This window comes from Bombina bombina, chromosome 1 (assembly GCF_027579735.1).
Source record: "Bombina bombina isolate aBomBom1 chromosome 1, aBomBom1.pri, whole genome shotgun sequence".
NCBI lineage: Eukaryota > Metazoa > Chordata > Amphibia > Anura > Bombinatoridae > Bombina > Bombina bombina.
The window spans coordinates 1,138,347,036-1,138,367,242 of record NC_069499.1 but is presented as its reverse complement, the minus strand read 5'-3'; the positions used below and the strand labels follow the sequence as shown (position 1 = coordinate 1,138,367,242).

At 36.5% G+C, this 20,207-nt stretch overlaps 1 protein-coding gene across 1 annotated transcript in view; it reads left to right on the top strand.

Moving 5' to 3' along the window:
- The window catches only part of DHX58 (DExH-box helicase 58), a 140,071-nt gene that overhangs the window by 25,373 nt on the left and 94,491 nt on the right, over positions 1-20,207 (top strand). The window contains exons 4-5 of the mRNA XM_053698982.1: positions 2,095-2,285; positions 6,368-6,484. Of these exons, the coding sequence (XP_053554957.1) occupies positions 2,095-2,285; positions 6,368-6,484 (308 nt within the window). The remainder of the gene's footprint in view (positions 1-2,094; positions 2,286-6,367; positions 6,485-20,207) is intronic.

Below are 20,207 nucleotides of genomic sequence, written 5' to 3'. Positions count from 1 at the left end.
TACTTTTGAGAGGCTATCTACCTGTAGTCCACTTTGTAGAAAAATGCAGTTACCACTGAATGTACTCAAAGTCTGCACAATCGTCTGCTTATATTTAATTTTGTTAATACTAGTATTTAAACTTTGTAAAGTACCTGGGTATAGGGCTGCATAAAATGTTGGTGCCTTATAAATAATATTAATAAAAAAGAGAAGCCAGCACAGTGTGTAGCACTGACAAAGACAAGCTGGTAATCACAATATCCCAGCAATTAGATCATATAGCAAACTTGGAACCTTTAGACCTAACCCTATTTTGCAATGGAAGGTACTGGAACCATAATCAAGTCATATATGAACAACTCTCTGCTACAAAACAGTTCTCTGTGAAATGCTGTTTCATGAGGCATAATAATACATAGTACAAAACATGGGCATCCGGTGGGGCAAGGGGCGGCAAATGCCCCCTGAATTTTATTTTTTTGCTTGAGTTGTAGACAGACCTAAAGCCAACGTGAATGTAGCAGTTCCCCTAGCCTCCAGCAGTAGGGGAACTTTCTCTCACAAGCCTGCTCTGCCGCTGCTACTGCAGTGCTATTAGCTTTGCAGACCTCTAGCAGTATTCCTCAAATAGACTGTCGCGCAGGGTATACTGCTGAGGGGCTGGTCTGACTGTGTCACTGCCTGCAGGACCTGTTATTAATGCATCAGGTTGCTTCTAATACACACTTCTGCAGTGTGCAGGTTGTTGCAAATACACAAACTATAACGTACTGAGTAATATAAAGCTTATTTTATTTCATGTGTCCCCAAGTTGGCTGATATTTATTTATGCAGTAAGGGCAAAAAACTGCTGCCAGCTTTTTCCTCCTTTATCCTGTTGCTGTGATCCTCCAGGGCTGATGTTCCCTCCTGCTTCTTTTCTCTCCCCCAGTAGAAACTTTCTTCCCCCAGCAAGTCTGGGCTACTGTGCAAGGTCTACCAGACATTACAGCTACAGCCTTGCCCATTCTTTTAAAAGAGAGGTTTTTCAGCAGGCTAAGCAACAAAGAGAGTAGCATACTGGAGTGCACAAGGCTGTGCCTGTGTGCTACCTGTGGGTCATGCTACATTCTTCTGGCTGACATGCTTACTCTGCTCGACTTCTACTTTTTGCGCTTGTCAGATAGTGCACTTATTACAAGTTGAAAGTAAATGTTTTTTGCTCAAACACTAAACTGACATACGCAAAGAGCAGAAAATTAGAATATTGTGACAGCGTTAACATACTCCCCCATAGACACCCATACTCGCACTCTAACCCTAATCGCCATAAACCCTCTACTCTATTAACCCCTAACAAGCCACATAGCCCACCTCAAAGTCCCCACCACACTATTAACCACTAACCCACCACATAGCCCACCGCCAAGTCCCCACTACACTATTAAACTATTACCCACCACACCCCTATATCGCAAACTACGCCACTTCACTATTACCCCTAATCCGCCACACATCCATATCGCTAACTACCCTACTACACTATTAACCCCTAACCCACCACACCCCAAACTACTCCACTACACTATTAACCCCTAACCCTCCACACCACCATATCGCAAACTACCCCACTACACTATTAATATCTAAACCTCCACGACCCCCACTGCAAAATAACCACTAACAGCTAACCCCCCTAACCTAACACCCTCTAAGTTAACACAAAAAAACTAACCTTACCTGAAAAAAGAACTAACCTTACCTGAACAAAAAACTAACATCACATAAAAATAAAAGCTACCATTACACAAAAAATTACAAAATAAACAGTTATGCCTATTCTAAATCTTAAGCTCCACTTAAAAGTGATTTAGCTCTTTTTAAAAAAAAATAAAAAACACTACACCATTCCACAAGTAACCCGCCAAAATCCTGTAACTAAACCTCAAAGATGGTACTCACCAAAGTTGAATCCAGCTCCTACGTGGCGGCAGCGCTCCATCTCCAATGCAAAATTTGACAAACAAATACATGAGGAATTATGAGCCCTATTCCAGTGTAAACTTACAATCTAGAGGTCTGATTTTGATATTGTCTATTGATGTCTAATTTGATTATTTTTGTCTTCCACAGATTTTTCTCTGTTGATCATAGATGAATGCCATCATACACATAAAGATGGGGTATATAACAAGCTTATGGAGTGTTACCTTCAAAAAAAGCTTTTGAATGATAGAAATCTTCCTCAAATCCTGGGTCTCACTGCTTCTCCCGGCACTGGCAAAGCGAGCGTCTTTGAGAAAGCTGTAGAACACATCTTACAGGTGAGATCTGCCATAAAAGGGACAGTCAACACCAGAATTGTTGTTGTTTAAATAGAAAGATAATCCCTTTATTACCCATTCCCCAGTTTTGCATAACCAACACTGTTATAATAATGCACTTTTTACCTCTATGATTACCTTGTATCTAACCCTCTCCAGACTGCCCACTTATTTCAGTTCTTTTGACAGACTTGTATTTTAGCCAATCAGTGCTCACTCCTAGGTCACTTAACATGCATGAGCTCAATGTTATCTATATGAAACACATGAACTAATGCCCTCTAGTGGTCAAAATGCATTTAGATTAGAGGCAGTCTTCAAGGTCCAAGAAATTAGCATAGGAACCTCCTAGTTTTAGCTTTCAACTAAGAATACCAAGAGAACAAAGCAAAATTGGTGATAAAAGTAAATTGGGAAGTTGTTTAAAATGACATGCCCTATTTAAATCATGAAAGTTTTTTTTGGACTTGACTGTCCCTTTAATTAAAATAATATATTTGCGATTGTTTTACAAACTGGTTAATAACATTTCTTTTCTTTTTTTTCTCACAATAACTTCTCCAATCCCAAAAGAGCTCAATTTAACAAATTAAAGGGACTAAAACCAAATTATTTTTTTTCATATTCAAATTTTAAATAACTTTTTATAATGGTATCCTTTGTTGAAGGAGCAGCAATGCACTTCTGGGAGCTAGCTGAACACATTGGGTGAGCTAGTGACAAGGTGCATGTATGTGCAGCCACCAATCAGCAGCTAGCTCCTAATAGTGCATTGCTGCTCCTCAGCCTACCTAGCCTAGGTATTTTTCAACAAATGATAGCAAGAAAACAAAGCAAATTAGATAATAGAAGTATGTATATATATATATATATATATATTTATTTACAAATAGTTTTCTTTTAAGTGAAGAACATAGGAATTTAAAATATTTCTATTCAAAACATATAAATACATACTATATTGTTTTTAAATGATATTACATATTTTAAGTTATTTGATATGTGTGCACATACATATTTACAAATATAAACACAGATGTATACACATATATAGACACGTATGCTTACAAACCCACACTTAGATATATATGGCTGCTATGCACCTTTAATTGCATGTGTAGCACTCCTGTTGAGCTGCAAAGGGCTCCATATATTATGTTCACCACCTTTGTTAGCCCCATAAATATTAAGTTCTAGAACCGCCACTGATATATATTTCTTGTCATATACCCATATCCCTTTTAAAACATTTTTATGAATACAAATGTAGTTTTTTTAAATTAAAAATGTGTTCCTCAGGTCTAAGGTCACGCTAATGCTTCTAGTGCTATTTGGGCTTTCACTCAAGCGCAACCCACAACTTTAAATTTGAAATATGAGCAATATTTAGCACAGTTGCAATATCTGAGGAAAGTAATAGATGTGCCAGAATGATGTTGACCGCGCTAAACCTTCTCTGATAAATCTGTTTTACCATTGACTTTTAATATTAAGTTGCACTCTAATTTTAGGTCGCTCCAGGGATACTGTCTATCGCATCCCGCTCTAGCATTAGCGTGCCACTTATAATCTGGGCCATTATTGGTAATTTAGTCCTTTAATAAAAAATCAATCTTGTGTCTGCATTATAAAAAAAGCAGTACTCTTTGACAGCTTGTGTACTTACTGTATCATGAACAAAAAGTCTTGTCTTGTTACTGTCTGGTATAAAGACGTTAACTCATATTTATCCTTTAGGTTTATAAAGACGTTAAATCGTATTTATGCTTAATGTTTATAAAGACAATAAAGGGACAGTCTACACCAGAAATGTTATTGTTTTAAAAGATAATCCCTTTATTACCCATTCCCTAGTTTTGCATAACCAACACAGTTATAATAATACACATTTTACCTATTTAATTACCTTGTATCTAAGCCTTGTAATAAGCACAGTGTTATCTATATGACACACAGGAACTAACACCCTCTAGTGGTGAAAAACTGTCAAAATTCAGTCAGATGCGGCCTTCAAGGTCTAAGAAATTAGCATATGATCCTCCTAGGTTTAGCTTTCAACTAAGAATACCAAGAGAACAAAGCAAAATTGGTGATAAAAGTAAATTGGAAAATTGTTTAAAATTACATGCCCTATCTGAATCATGAAAGTTTATTTTGGACTAGACTGACCCTTTAACTCGTATTTATCCTTTAAGTTTATAAAGACATTAACTCTGTCATGAATTACCGTTCATCGCCGTGTCGCCGCGGCTCCCGGATCTCTTCTGGGGTTCTACGTCACGTTGCTAGGCAACGTGACGCATTCTCTGACAACCCCTATGACGTGGCGGCCTCTCTCTGCCTTTAAAATCTCGGCGGGAGATTTTCTCGGTGCCCGTTTGTTTTATCTCTCTCTCTTCTGCCGGTTCCTGTCTGAGTGAGTACAATTTTGAAACCTGACCCTATCCTCCTCAACTTTGTTTTACCAATGCCTCTTGCTTCCAAATCTTTATTGCCTGCTAACCTGCCTAAAAGGACATTATCATTTGTTTGCTGACACCTGCTTAAAGGGACATAATCTTTGTTTGCTTTAATCCTGCTAATAAGGACCTTATCATTTGTTTGCTGACAATCTTGCTTAAAAGGACATTATCATTTGTTTGCGGACACCTGCTTAAAGGGACATTATCTTTGTTTGCTTTAACCCTGCTAATAAGGACCTTATCATTTGTTTGCTTACAATCTTGCTTAAAAGGACATTATCATTTGTTTGCTGACACCTGCTTAAAGGGACATTATCTTTGTTTGCTTTAATCCTGCCAATAAGGACATTATCATTTCTTTGCTGACAATCCTGCTTAAAAGGACATTATCATTTGTTTGCTGACACCTGCTTAAAGGGACATTATCTTTGTTTGCTTTAATCCTGCCAATAAGGACATTATCATTTCTTTGCTGACAATCCTGCTTAAAAGGACATTAACATTTGTTTGCGGACACCTGCTTAAAGGGACTTTATTTTTTGTTTGCTTTATTTCTGCTAAAAGGACATTATTATTTTTGTTTGCTATAAACCTGCTTAAAGGGACATTCTTAGTTTGTTGCAAACCTGCAAGAAAGAAGCTTATTCATTTATCCACTATCAACCTGCTTAAAGGGACATAAGCTTTGTTTGTTTCTATTTTCCTGAGAAAGGAACGCTATCTCCTGTAAAATAATTCTATCCTCAAGAAGATATTTTGAATTAATATTCTTTTGGGAAGTTCTGATACCCTGCTTATTTTGTTTCCTGAGTGGGTCACGTCCTGGATATTTCTCAGTGTGCTAGCGTGTGTTTTAATATCCACGCTAGCAGTTGGGTTAAATCCTGAACTGACCAAATACGGCTGACAAACTCGTATTTATCCATTAGGTTTATAAAGACGTTAACTCATATTTATCCTTTAAGTTTATAGAAACGTTAACTCAAATTTATCCCTTAGGTTTATAAAGACGTTAACTCATATTTATCCTTTAGGTTTAAAAGATGTTAACTCATATTTATCCTTTAAGTTTATAAAGACGTTAACTCATATTTATCCTTTAAGTTTATAAAGACATTAACTTGTATTTATCCGTTAGGTTTATAAAGACGTTAACTCATATTTATCCTTTAAGTTTATAGAAACGTTAACTCAAATTTATCCCTTAGGTTTAGAAAGACGTTAACTCATATTTATCCTTTAGGTTTAAAAGACGTTAACTCATATTTATCCTTTAAGTTTATAAAGACGTTAACTCATATTTATCCTTTAAGTTTATAAAGGCGTTAACTCGTATTTATCCTTTAGGTTTATAAAGACGTTAACTCATATTTATCATTTAGGTTTATAAAGACAATAACTCGTATTTATGCTTTAGGTTTATAAAGACATTAACTCATATTTATCCTTTAGGTTTATAAAGACTTTAATTCGTATTTATCCTTTAGGTTTATAAAGACGTTAACTCATATTTATCCTTTAGGTTTATAAAGACGTTAACTCGTATTTATGCTTTAGGTTTATAAAGACGTTAACTCATATTTATCCTTTAAGTTTATAAAGACGTTATTTATCCATTAGATTTGCGCCAATCTCGACACATGGAAAATAATGTCTGCACAGATCCAGGAAGACGACCTGGTAGCTAAAGCCAAACAACCAACAAAGAAGTATGACCTAGTTGAAGAACGGCCTCAGGTAAATACATCATGTAATTTAATTCTGTTTTCTTAACTAAAGGTAGAGAGTGACATAGATTTCCGAAAACATAGTTTAAAAAAGTACATAATGGATTACAGTATAAGAAAATGGCACAAGTATTTTCATGATATACCAACTCTCAAATGGCAAATAGATAGTTGGAAAAGATGTTTGTTGGTATATATAAGTTTTCAATATAATTTATTTATTATTATCTTTAAAGTAACCTCTAATTAAAATGTATATATATGTAACAATATATTTATTAAAATCAATGACTAGTTATCCTTTATAGACACCTTGAAATATATTTATGTAGAAACTAGATTATGAACCAATTATACATGCTTATTACAATACCACAAATGGTTCTATATAATTCCAATTAACCACTAGAAATTGTGTATTGTTAATGCAATAGCCAATTTATATGCCAATTAATCTGAGTTGAAATAACCTCTTATTTAGCCACAATAAAACAAATTTTTAAAATATATCCACAATAGCTATAAATAACTTAATAAACACCAGAGAAATTTAACTTCAATAACCAATCGATATGAAATTTCAGAATAGTAAAACTGATTTATAAATATAAAGTACAAATTCTTTTCTAGCAAATAAAATTATTTAGCATTAAACTACACAGGACTATGAATATAAATTTAAAATACCAAAGATCCCTTTTAAATCACCAGCTGTAATCTAACTATAGCTTTAGAATACCTTTGTTAAAATCTATTAAATATAAAAAATAGATCAACAGTATACATCAACAGTTAACCAATTTGAAAGTTTCAGCATTTTCAGATAACTCTGTTCACCTCATAAATAAGAAAGGTATTGCAATCCTGGATGTAAAATTTTAGCCCAATTTTGCTTTATAGAGACTGTGATTCAAAGGTAGCCAGGTTATCAGTCAGTCAAAATTCAGCAAAAGCCCTCTTTCTATTCCAGTGCAAGAGAATATATCACGTGATAAATCCTACCTTTTTTATTCTAATCATTGGTGAACCTTTTGAATACGCATCACAGAAGCTTGTCTCTGATAGGCCCTCCGGAGCTGAACCTATCATTGGCTTACTGGGAATACATGGGTTTTAACAGTCAATTTGTTTGGCTGTCATACCAGTTTAAGTCCACTAGGGGGCAGCAGACAACCAGAAATGCAGTCTCATCATCAATACTGCTAACAGTTTAATATCTAACCTTTAAAATGTTTATTTAATACACTTTAATTTCCAGCATTAATAAATTATATGTTTAATATATATGGGATTATTTTATACTATTTACCCTGAGCATTTGCATACTGAACATGAGTATATTACTTATAGTATTTTAAAAATGCGTTTAAAAGTCATATTTTCTATGAAAGGATTTATAGTATAAACCAACAATAAATATATGTATATCTGACTTATTAAGAAACCTCATCCTCACACCAGGTTCCTCCTCCCTGCAAGGCCCACCAGACCTCTGGAAAACAAATAAAAATGTATTTATTTTGAAATAAATTGGTTAAACATTTTTAATTGGCTATATAGCTACTTATTCAATACAGCAGATATGTATCCACGATAGTATAAGTTTCAGATCAATACACATATATATGTGTGTGTGTGTGTTGTTAATATAATCTGGGTATGGAGAATATTAACTTATATGAAGATTAAGCCACAGCATTTCCACATGTCTGTAAGTAACTTTCTTTGTTCCCATATGTTAGCTGTAACATGAGTTCAGACGCCTATGTGTATTCAATTCAGCATAGGGTAATTAACTCTTGTGTACAAAGTGGTTACCTCTCCTGTTAGTCTTAGACTCTTGGGCTTCAAAGGTTGGTCTCAGATTGGGTGGCTGTGGTTCCTGCATGGGGTCATCATCTATCTGGACTTTTATTAGGATAATTATTTAAGTCATAGATTTTGATCTGAGCAAATGTATTGAACAAAGATGTAATTTAGCATAGTGAGTGGGAAGAGGGGTCTGAACTGAATTCTGATGTGTAATCAGCAAGGCATCCAATTTTTGACCCCAGATTTGCATTACAGAGGATGTGTTCAGCAATGGTATTAAGCATGCTCAAATTTAATATTGGATAAATTGGATAAATTGCATACTTATTTTATCTTATTATATATGTATATACAGGGAGTGCAGAATTATTAGGCAAATTAGTATTTTGACCACATCATCCTCTTTATGCATGTTGTCTTACTCCAAGCTGTATAGGCTCGAAAGCCTACTACCAATTAAGCATATTAGGTGATGTGCATCTCTGTAATGAGAAGGGGTGTGGTCTAATGACATCAACACTCTATATCAGGTGTGCATAATTATTAGGCAACTTCCTTTCCTTTGGCAAAATGGGTCAAAAGAAGGACTTGACAGGCTCAGAAAAGTCAAAAATAGTGAGATATCTTGCAGAGGGATGCAGCACTCTTAAAATTGCAAAGCTTCTGAAGCGTGATCATCGAACAATCAAGCGTTTCATTCAAAATAGTCAACAGGGTCGCAAGAAGCGTGTGGAAAAACCAAGGCGCAAAATAACTGCCCATGAACTGAGAAAAGTCAAGCGTGCAGCTGCCAAGATGTCTGCATCCTTCAAGAAAAACATGATTTTTATGCAGGACAATGCTCCATCACACGCGTCCAAGTACTCCACAGCGTGGCTGGCAAGAAAGGGTATAAAAGAAGAAAATCTAATGACATGGCCTCCTTGTTCACCTGATCTGAACCCCATTGAGAACCTGTGGTCCATCATATATATATATATATATATATATATATATATATATATTTTTTTTTTTTCTAGTTTTGAGATCCAAGCACTCACTGTAGATTGTGTTGCCTGGGTGCACTCTATGGTAGATAGGTAGAAACTTTCAGGAAAAGAAGAGGCACTCACAGGACTTACTTAATACAAAATGTATTAATAGTTCATCAATTCAGTCAGTCAATGTTTTGGTCCTTTCTTCAAATAGCTGCTTCTTGGTTATTGCATACTTATTTTATCTTATTTTATATATATATATATATATATATATATATATATATATATATATATATATATATATATATATATATATATATACAGGGAGTGCAGAATTATTAGGCAAGTTGTATTTTTGAGGATTAATTTTATTATTGAACAACAACCATGTTCTCAATAAACCCAAAAAACTCATTAATATCAAAGCTGAATAGTTTTGGAAGTAGTTTTTAGTTTGTTTTTAGTTATAGCTATTTTAGGGGGATATCTGTTTGTGCAGGTGACTATTACTGTGCATAATTATTAGGCAACTTAACAAAAAACAAATATATACCCATTTCAATTATTTATTTTTACCAGTGAAACCAATATAACATCTCAACATTCACAAATATACATTTCTGACATTCAAAAACAAAACAAAAACAAATCAGTGATCAATATAGCCATTCTTTGCAAGGACACTCAAAAGCCTGCCATCCATGGATTCTGTCAGTGTTTTGATCTGTTCACCATCAACATCTGTGGACCACAGGTTCTCAATGGGGTTCAGATCAGGTGAACAAGGAGGCCATGTCATTAGATTTTCTTCTTTTATACCCTTTCTTGCCAGCGACGCTGTGGAGTACTTGGATGCGTGTGATGGAGCATTGTCCTGCATAAAAATCATGTTTTTCTTGAAGGATGCAGACTTCTTCCTGTACCACTGCTTGAAGAAGGTGTCTTCCAGAAACTGGCAGTAGGACTGGGAGTTGAGCTTGACTCCATCCTCAACCCGAAAAGGCCCCACAAGCTCATCTTTGATGATACCAGCCCAAACCAGTACTCCACCTCCACCTTGCTGGCGTCTGAGTCGGACTGGAGCTCTCTACCCTTTACCAATCCAGCCACGGGCCCATCCATCTGGCCCATCAAGACTCACTCTCATTTCATCAGTCCATAAAACCTTAGAAAAATCAGTCTTGAGATATTTCTTGGCCCAGTCTTGACGTTTCAGCTTGTGTGTCTTGTTCAGTGGTGGTCGTCTTTCAGCCTTTCTTACCTTGGCCATGTCTCTGAGTATTGCACACCTTGTGCTTTTGGGCACTCCAGTGATGTTGCAGCTCTGAAATATGGCCAAACTGGTGGCAAGTGGCATCTTGGCAGCTGCACGCTTGACTTTTCTCAGTTCATGGGCAGTTATTTTGCGCCTTGGTTTTTCCACACGCTTCTTGCGACCCTGTTGACTATTTTGAATGAAACGCTTGATTGTTCAATGATCACGCTTCAGAAGCTTTGCAATTTTAAGAGTGCTGCATCCCTCGGCAAGATATCTCACTATTTTTGACTTTTCTGAGCCTGTCAGTGTTTTTGCTTTCCGTGAAACAAATTTACAACCATCCTTCACAATTTCGTTCAATTTCTCATCATTTTGAAGTATGGAAAGATTTTGCCTAATAAGATTACAAATTTTGTTATATTCCATACTGTAGGATGTTGTGAAAATAGGAGATGTTAGATGTTTGTCTCTCTTTGTTTCCTGTCTATATTTTAGAAGTTCAGTTCTAGGTATCGTATCCACATTATCTTTAGCTTGTCTTAAAACCTCCTTTGGATAGCCTTGCAGTTGTAATCTTTTTTTTTTTTTTTTTTTTTTTTTTAACATACAACCTTTCGGTAATAAAGATAAAGACAGCATCAATATTCAACAACGCATGAAAGGTACATACATATGTGCAGGGTTCTGTAAATGCAGACAACAAATGAGAATGTAAACTTCTCCCTGTAGGGAAATCCTCGTTTTTACAGAGGTCACCTTTTGAATATACAATGAACTTTCAGGGATATACAATCATATATCATTATGCTACAAAGGTGCTTTCCTTAGGACAACAAACCAGTCAATGGAAGTGAACAAATAGTGTAATTTAAGTTAGTACGTTACATCACAGACTTCTATTAGCATGGGGGGGCCTTCCGGCCCCTCTCCGCCTGTTATCTGTCAATTAGTACGCTAGGCTACTATCTTAGTATCTAGGAAGGTGTAGGGGTAGGAGGCAAAAAAAAAGAAAAAAAGAAAAAAAAAACTTAAAAAAAAGGTGGGGTGAGGGGTTGAAGTGGCTGGAAGGGATACTTTCCTATTCATCTCCCTATTCCTGAGTATTTAGGTGGGGACTAAGCGAGCCAGCATGGATTCCCAGGGTTCCCAAATTAAGCAGTAATTGTTCAGCTGCCCTTGTTCCCTAGCAACATAATTTTCCATATTTTTAATGTAGTTCACACCCTCTATCACACTCTGCAGCCTGGGGGGTTAGTTGTAATCTTTCTATGACATTTGCTGCCCTTTGTTCATACACCACTGGATTAGAACAATTCCATTTAACTCTAATGAGTTGACTTTTCGGAATCGATTTTAAGAGATGAGGAGGATGACAGGAATTGTATTTCAAAATACTATTGCCCGATTTAGGTTTACGATATAATTCTACTTCAATAGTACAGTCATGTGGTTTAATAGTTACATCCAAGAAGTTCAGATGTTCAGTGCTGTATTCAATAGTAAAACAATGATTCAGATTATTACTTTGTGAATACTGATGAAAATTATTGATGGACTCACTCTCTCCCTCCCAAATAAGGACCAAATCAATATAACATCCATAATAAATAATATTCTTACGAAAAGGATTACTATCTCCTAAGATGTGGAAGAGCTTCCACCAACCTAAAAATAGGTTGGCGTAGGATGGCGCAAATTTAGCGCCCAAAGCTGTTCCACATCTCTGGAGATAGAATCGAATCTCAAACAAAAAATAATTGTGAGTATGTAAATATTCAGTGGCCATGAGCAAAAAGACTATGGTGGCTTCATCATAATTGGACCTATTTCTGAGGAAAATTTCCAATGCTTGTAATCCCTTTTCATGAGGGATGGATGTATATAAAGAGGATACATCTAAAGACACAAGAGTGTAATTGGATTTCCAAGGTATACCCTGAATTTACTGTATAAAGGACGTATTGCCCTGTATATAGCTAGAGAGAGACAAAACAAGAGGTTGCAAATACGTATCAACCAGTTCTGAGAGAGGTTCATTAAGAGACCCAATGCCAGCCACAATAGGCTGGCCAGGGGGATTGAAAGGGTTCTTGCAAGAAGTTCAGATGTTCAGTGCTGTATTCAATAGTAAAACAATGATTCAGATTATTACTTTGTGAATACTGATGAAAATTATTGATGGACTCAATCTCTCCCTCCCAAATAAGGACCAAATCAATATAACATCCATAATAAATAATATTCTTACGAAAAGGATTACTATCTCCTAAGATGTGGAAGAGCTTCCACCAACCTAAAAATAGGTTGGCGTAGGATGGCGCAAATTTAGCGCCCAAAGCTGTTCCACATCTCTGGAGATAGAATCGAATCTCAAACAAAAAATAATTGTGAGTATGTAAATATTCAGTGGCCATGAGCAAAAAGACTATGGTGGCTTCATCATAATTGGACCTATTTCTGAGGAAAATTTCCAATGCTTGTAATCCCTTTTCATGAGGGATGGATGTATATAAAGAGGATACATCTAAAGACACAAGAGTGTAATTGGATTTCCAAGGTATACCCTGAATTTACTGTATAAAGGACGTATTGCCCTGTATATAGCTAGAGAGAGACAAAACAAGAGGTTGCAAATACGTATCAACCAGTTCTGAGAGAGGTTCATTAAGAGACCCAATGCCAGCCACAATAGGCTGGCCAGGGGGATTGAAAGGGTTCTTGCAGATTTTAGGTAAATAGTGAAAAATGGCAACTACAGGCCAATCAGGCACTAGATATTCACACATGTTGGGTGTGATAATTCCATTTTCCTTGCCATACCTCACTATTTTCACAAGAAAGTTTTTGTATGCATTGGTTGGATTAGATGACAGAGTGAGATATGTATCCTTATCCGATTATTGGGGTAAAGCCTCTGATATATAATCACATCTATTCAAAATCACCAAATTGCCCCCTTTATCAGATTCACGAAAAACGAAATCTTTATTCGAAGACAATTTGCGTAAAGCCTTATTATCAGTCTCTGAAAAATTAATTAATCAATCTTGTCTACTTTTTGACTCTCAGACAGAGTAGGTGTAATCCTTAATTCTGAATCCAGTTTTATTAATTAGTTCTCAATGGTTTGTTGGAAAATATCCAAAGAATTACACCTAGCCTGTACAGGATAAAAAGTGCTCATATTCTTCAATTTAGAGAAATCAATGTCTGACATGGAGGGACCATACCTAGTAGTATTAGTGTCAATTATTTGGAGATCCTCCATATCCCGTATGCAACATTTAGCCTCAAAGGTTAATCCAAGATTAACCAATTTACTGGAACTAACTGGTGGAATATAATTCTGCTTCTCAAAAGACAAATCGAATTCAGTATTATCTTTCAAAAATGTTTTTTTAAAGTAAGCGATCTTATAAATTTATTCAAATCCAGTATAGTCTGGAATAAATTAAAATGACAAGAAGGGGAGAAGCTTAGTCCTTGTGATAACACCTTAACTCATCCTTACTTAAACTGTAGCTAGAAAGATTTATCACAACTTTTGTAGATACCTGTGTGTTTGTTTCCTCCTTACTCTCTGTGGGTATCTCTTTGTTTTTTCTACGTCTGTTGCGGTATCTGTTTTGGCCCCCTCTATGCATTCTTTTCTTGTTTTTGATTTTAAAATAGAGTGAGGTGGGCCTAATCCATTTTTTGAATGTTCCTGTACTTCGAAACTGGGTGTATGTAATACCTATAATTGGTTAGCATATGTGTCTAATTCTCTTTCACCTAGATTTAGAGTTTTGCGTTAGAAGGGGTGCGTTAGCTACGCATGGTTTTTTCCCCCCGCACCTTTTAAACAACGCTGGTATTTAGAATTCTCTGAAGGGCTGCGTTAGGCTCCAAAAAGGGAGCGTACAGGCATATTTACCGCCACTTCAACTCTAAATACCAGCGTTGCTTACGGACGTGGCCAGCTTCAAAAACGTGCTCATGCATGATTCCCCCATAGGAAACAATGGGGCAGTTTGAGCTGGAAAAAAACCTAACCCCTGCAAAAAAGCAGCGTTCAGCTCCTAACGCAGCCCCATTGTTTCCTATGGGGAAACACTTCCTAAGTCTGCACCTAACACCCTAACATGTACCCCGAGTCTAAACACCCCTAACCTTACACTTATTAACCCCTAATCTGCCGCCCCCGCTATCACTGACCACTGCATATTATTTTTAACCCCTAATCTGCCGCTCCGTCCCCCTGCCGCCACCTACATTATAGCTATGTACCCCTAATCTGCTGCCCCTAACATCGCCGACCCCTATATTATATTTATTAACCCCTAATCTGCCCCCCCAACATCGCCGCTACCTACCTACACTTATTCACCCCTAAACCGCCTCCCTCCCGCCTCAAAAACCCTATAATAAATAGTATTAACCCGTAATCTGCCCTCCCTAACATCGCTGACACCTAACTTCAAGTATTAACCCCTAATCTGCCGACCGGACCTCACTGCTACTATAATGAATGTATTAACCCCTAAAGCTAAGTCTAACCCTAACCCTAACATCCCCCTAAGTTAAATATAATTTAAATCTAACGAAATAAAATAAATCTTATTAAATAAATTAATCCTATTTAAAGCTAAATACTTACCTGTAAAATAAACCCTAATATAGCTACAATATAATGAATAATTATATTGTAGCTATTTTAGGATTTATATTTATTTTACAGGCAACTTTGTATTTATTTTAACCAGGTACAATAGCTATTAAATAGTTAATAACTATTTAATAGCTACCTAGTTAAAATAATTACAAAATTACCTGTGGTGAAGATAAGGTAGGGAGATCTTCAGGGGCTTAGTGTTAGGTTTTTTAAGGGTGTTTGGGTTAGATTAGGGGTATGTGGGTGGTGGGTTGTAATGTTGGGGGGGTATTGTATGTTTTTTTAAAATGCAAAAGAGCTGTTTACTTTGGGGCATGCCCCGCAAAAGGCCCTTTTAAGGGCTGGTAAGGTAAAAGAGCTGTTAACTTTTTATTTTAGAGTAGGTGTAATTAGTTTAAAATTCTTGTAATCTTTTTTTATTTTTTTGTAATTTAGTGTTTGTTTTTTTTTGTAATTTAGTTTAGTTGATTTAATAGTAGATAATTGTAGGTAGTTTATTTAATTAATTTATTGATAGTGTAGTGTTAGGTTTAATTGTAACTTAGGTTAGGATTTATTTTACAGGTAATTTTGTAATTATTTTAACTAGGTAGCTACTAAATAGTTATTAACTATTTAATAGCTATTGTACATGGTTAAAATAAATACAAAGTTGCCTGTAAAATAAATGTAAATCCTAAAATAGCTACAATATAATTATTTGTTATATTGTAGCTATATTAGGGTTTATTTTACAGGTAAGTATTTAGCTTTAAATAGGATTAATTTATTTAATAAGATTTATTTTATTTCGTTAGATTTAAATTATATTTAACTTAGGGGGGTGTTAGGGTTAGACTTAGCTTTAGGGGTTAATACATTTATTATAGTAGCGGTGAGGTCCGGTCGGCAGATTAGGGGTTAATACTTGAAGTTAGGTGTCAGCGATGTTAGGGAGGGCAGATTAGGGGTTAATACTATTTATTATAGGGTTTTTGAGGCGGGAGTAAGGCGGTTTAGGGGTTAATACATTTATTATAGTGGCGGTGAGGTCCGGTCGGCAGATTAGGGGTTAATAAGTGTAGGTAGGTAGCGGCAACGTTGGGGGGGGGGGCAGATTAGGGGTTAATAAATATTATGTAGGTGTCTGCAATCTTAGGGGCAGCAGATTAGGGGTACATAGGGATAATGTAGGTTGCGGCAGTGTGCAGTAGGCAGATTAGGGGTTAAAAATGTAATTATAGTGGCAGCGATGTGGGGGGACCTCGGTTTAGGGGTACATAGGTAGTTTATCGGTGTTAGTGTACTTTAGAGCACAGTAGTTAAGAGCTTTATGAACCGGCGTTAGCCCATAAAGCTCTTAACTCCTGACTTTTTTCTGCGTCTGGAGTTTTGTCGTTAGAGTTCTAACGCTCACTTCAGCCAAGACTCTAAATACCAGCGTTAGGAAGATCCCATTGAAAAGATAGGATACGCAATTGGCGTAAGGGGATCTGCGGTATGGAAAAGTCGCGGCTGGAAAGTGAGCGTTAGACCCTTTCCTGGCTGACTCTAAATACCAGCGGGCGGCCAAAACCAGCGTTAGGAACCCTTAACTCTGGTTTGGACGGCTAACGCAGAACTCTAAATCTAGCCGTTTGTGTCTCTAACGCAGAATCACTATCTGAAGTATCATAATCATACTCGGTGTCACTAAATGATACCTTTTTGTCCTGTTTATATTTCCGAAATTTACGTTTTTTTCCCTTATTATTTCTAGAATTTGATGCTCTATGATCCAAAGATATACATTTTCTGAATCATAATCCATTTAATCCCTATTGATTTTTTGTGTCTTAATTTAATTTCAAAGGGAACTTTGGGAATTTGAGTATCATATAGACTGAAATCTGGTTCTGTCTGTACCTGTTTTAATTCTTCTTGTAGATCCTGCATTTGTTTTTTTTGTAATTCACTAGTATATTCATTAGTGTTTGAGAGCATGTGGTAAGTGTAGCATTCCACTCATCAATAAATTTTAGGCATGTGACATGAAAAGATGGAAATTTCTTAATCCGAAGACCCCTGGGTATATGTTCCCTTTGTTGATAGATAAGGAAAGTCTTAATATCCATTTTTAGTCTTATGTCCTTTTTCCTTATACTATCCATCTGTATAAAGAGGCTCTCCAAATCATGCTCAGCACCTTTAAGCCAAGATTTTAAGGTATCAGCAGAGGGATCCAGTGTTTTGGTAAGATCCTCAAAAACAAAACACTCCATTCCCTGCTGATCCATAATCAAATTAAAATTGAAAAGGAGAGTCCAAACACAGAAATAAATACTCAATATATTAATGTCCAGTTTGTAACAGAATACACAAATATATATATATAGACCAACCAGACTCAAATGCAATGACTGAATAGAGTAAAAAATGGATATAAGATATATAGTCCACATATATTCATATAGTATATTATTCTTCTTTCTTCAGTCTGCACAAGTCAAAACGCACACACGCTTATATACTTGGTAAGATGGAAACAAACGCCTAGATCACGAGTTTGGTGTTAGCCTTAAAAAGCAGCTTTGAGAGGTCCCAACGCTGCTTTTTAACGCCTGCTGGTATTACGAGTCTGACAAGTACAGGTGTACCGCTCACTTTTCTTCTGCGACTCGAGGCTACCGCAAATTCCCTTATGTCACTTGCGTATCCTATCTTTTTAATGGGACTTGCCTAACGCCGGTATTACGAGTCTTGGAAGAAGTGAGCAGTAGACCCTCTCCTGTCCAGTCAGTAGTTAAGAGTTTTATGGGCTAATGCCGGAACATAAAACTCTTAACTAAAGTGCTAAAAAGTACACTAACACACATAAACTACCTATTAACCCCTAAACCGAGGCCCCCCCACATCGCAAACACTAAAATAAAATTTTTTAACCCCTAATCTGCCGACCGGACATCGCCGCCACCTACATTATACCTATGAACCCCTAATCTGCTGCCCCTAACATCGCCGACACCTACATTATATTTATTAACCCCTAATCTGCCGCCCCCAACGTCGCCGCCACCTACCTACAATTATTAACCCCTAATCTGCCGACCGGATATTGCCGCCACTTTAATAAATGTATTAACCCCTAAACCGCCGCACTCCTGCCTCGCAAAAGTCTAACCCTAACCCCCCTAACTTATAAATTAATACTATTTAAACTAAATGCTTACCTATAAAATAAACCCAAAGCTAGCTACAATATAACTAATAGTTACATTGTAGCTAGCTTAGGGTTTATATTTATTTTACAGGTAAGTTTGTATTTATTTTAACTAGGTACAATAGTTATTAAATAGTTATTAACTATTTAATAACTACCTAGCTAAAATAAGTACAAACTTACCTGTAAAATAAATCCTAACCTAAGTTACAATTACACCTAACACTACACTATCATTAAACTAATTACCTAAACTACCTACAATTAATTACAATTATATAAAATAAAATAAATTATGAAAACTAAATTACAGAAAATAAAAAAAGAATTACAAGAATTTTAAACTAATTACACCTAATCTAATCCCCCTAATAAAATAAAAAATCCCCCCAAAATAATAAAATTTCTCTACCCTATACTAAATTGCAAATAGCCCTTAAAAGGGCCTTTTGCTGGGCATTGCCCCCAAAGTAATCAGCTCTTTTACCTGTAAAAAAAAATACAATACCCCCCAACATTACAACCCACCACCCACACACCCCTACTCTAAAACCCACCCAATCCCCCCTTAAAAAACCTAATACTAACCCCCTGAAGATCACCCTACCTTGAGCCGTCTTCACCCAGCTGGGCACAAGTGGTCCTCCATACAGCAGAAGTCTTCATCCGATCGGGGCAGAAGAGGTCCTCCAAGCGGCAGAAGTCTTCATCCAAGCGGCATCTTCTATCTTCATCCATCTGGAGCGGAGTGGGTCCATCTTCAATCCAGCTGACGCTGAGCCATCCTCTTCAAACGACGTCCTAACGAAGAATGAAGGTTCCTTTAAATGACATCATCCAAGATGGCGTCCCTTGAATTCCGATTGGCTGATAGGATTCTATAAGCCAATCGGAATTAAGGTAGGAAAAATCCTATTGGCTGATTGGACCAGAGTCCCAAAGTCTCAGGCAGGAGGTCAAAACGATATAGTGCAAAGCAAAGGTGTATAGTATTGAGGGCTACCGTTATTCAAAGCAAGCATTATAAAACCACATAATCCATCAAAATCTTTAAGTCTTCAAGTCTTCAGATAGCGCTATATATACAAAGCACACACGGTGTATAGAGATCAGAATATACAATATGGATCCTCCAAAACAAAGTCAGACGAGCCACGTACCGTCCAACAGAGAACGAAGCAAGAAACACAAAAGTTCCAGGTAGGATGCTCCAGCCTGCACTCACCGTGGCATTCTTCTGCGCTATCATGTGACCGGCTGGATAGCCAATGAGGGTGCACGAAGAGGACACGTCCCTGTTCAGACGTGATTAACCATCATAGAAACACAGGAAATCTTTCGGCACTCCAGGATAGTATATATAGTATATACTGTTTGCGCGATTTGCGTGTGCTGATCACTAAGTTGATGGCAAATATCGCTTTCGCAGAAGTGATATTTTGCGCATAACTTGTAATCTATCCCTATATATACATATACTTCTCCTATGTTAAACTATTAATACCTTTCACACCCTCACACCCAGCGCATCCTATCTCTGTTACACTATTAACCCCTAATCTTCTTCCATAACCTATTAACCTAAAAAACCCAGTTATACCTATCCTAAAACTAAAGTCCCCCCAAAAAAAGCCTACCACAAAATAAAAAACCCTAGACTAACACTTAAACCTACTCTAACAATTGCCCTGGAAGAGGCATTTTGTATGGTATTGCAATAAAGTGATTAAGTTCTTTTATTTGGCAAAATTCTTAGTCCGTTTTCAGGCAGGAAATGTTTCTGCCTAAAAACCATATACACGCATACATATACATTTTTAAATATGTATAAATAAATATATATATATATATATA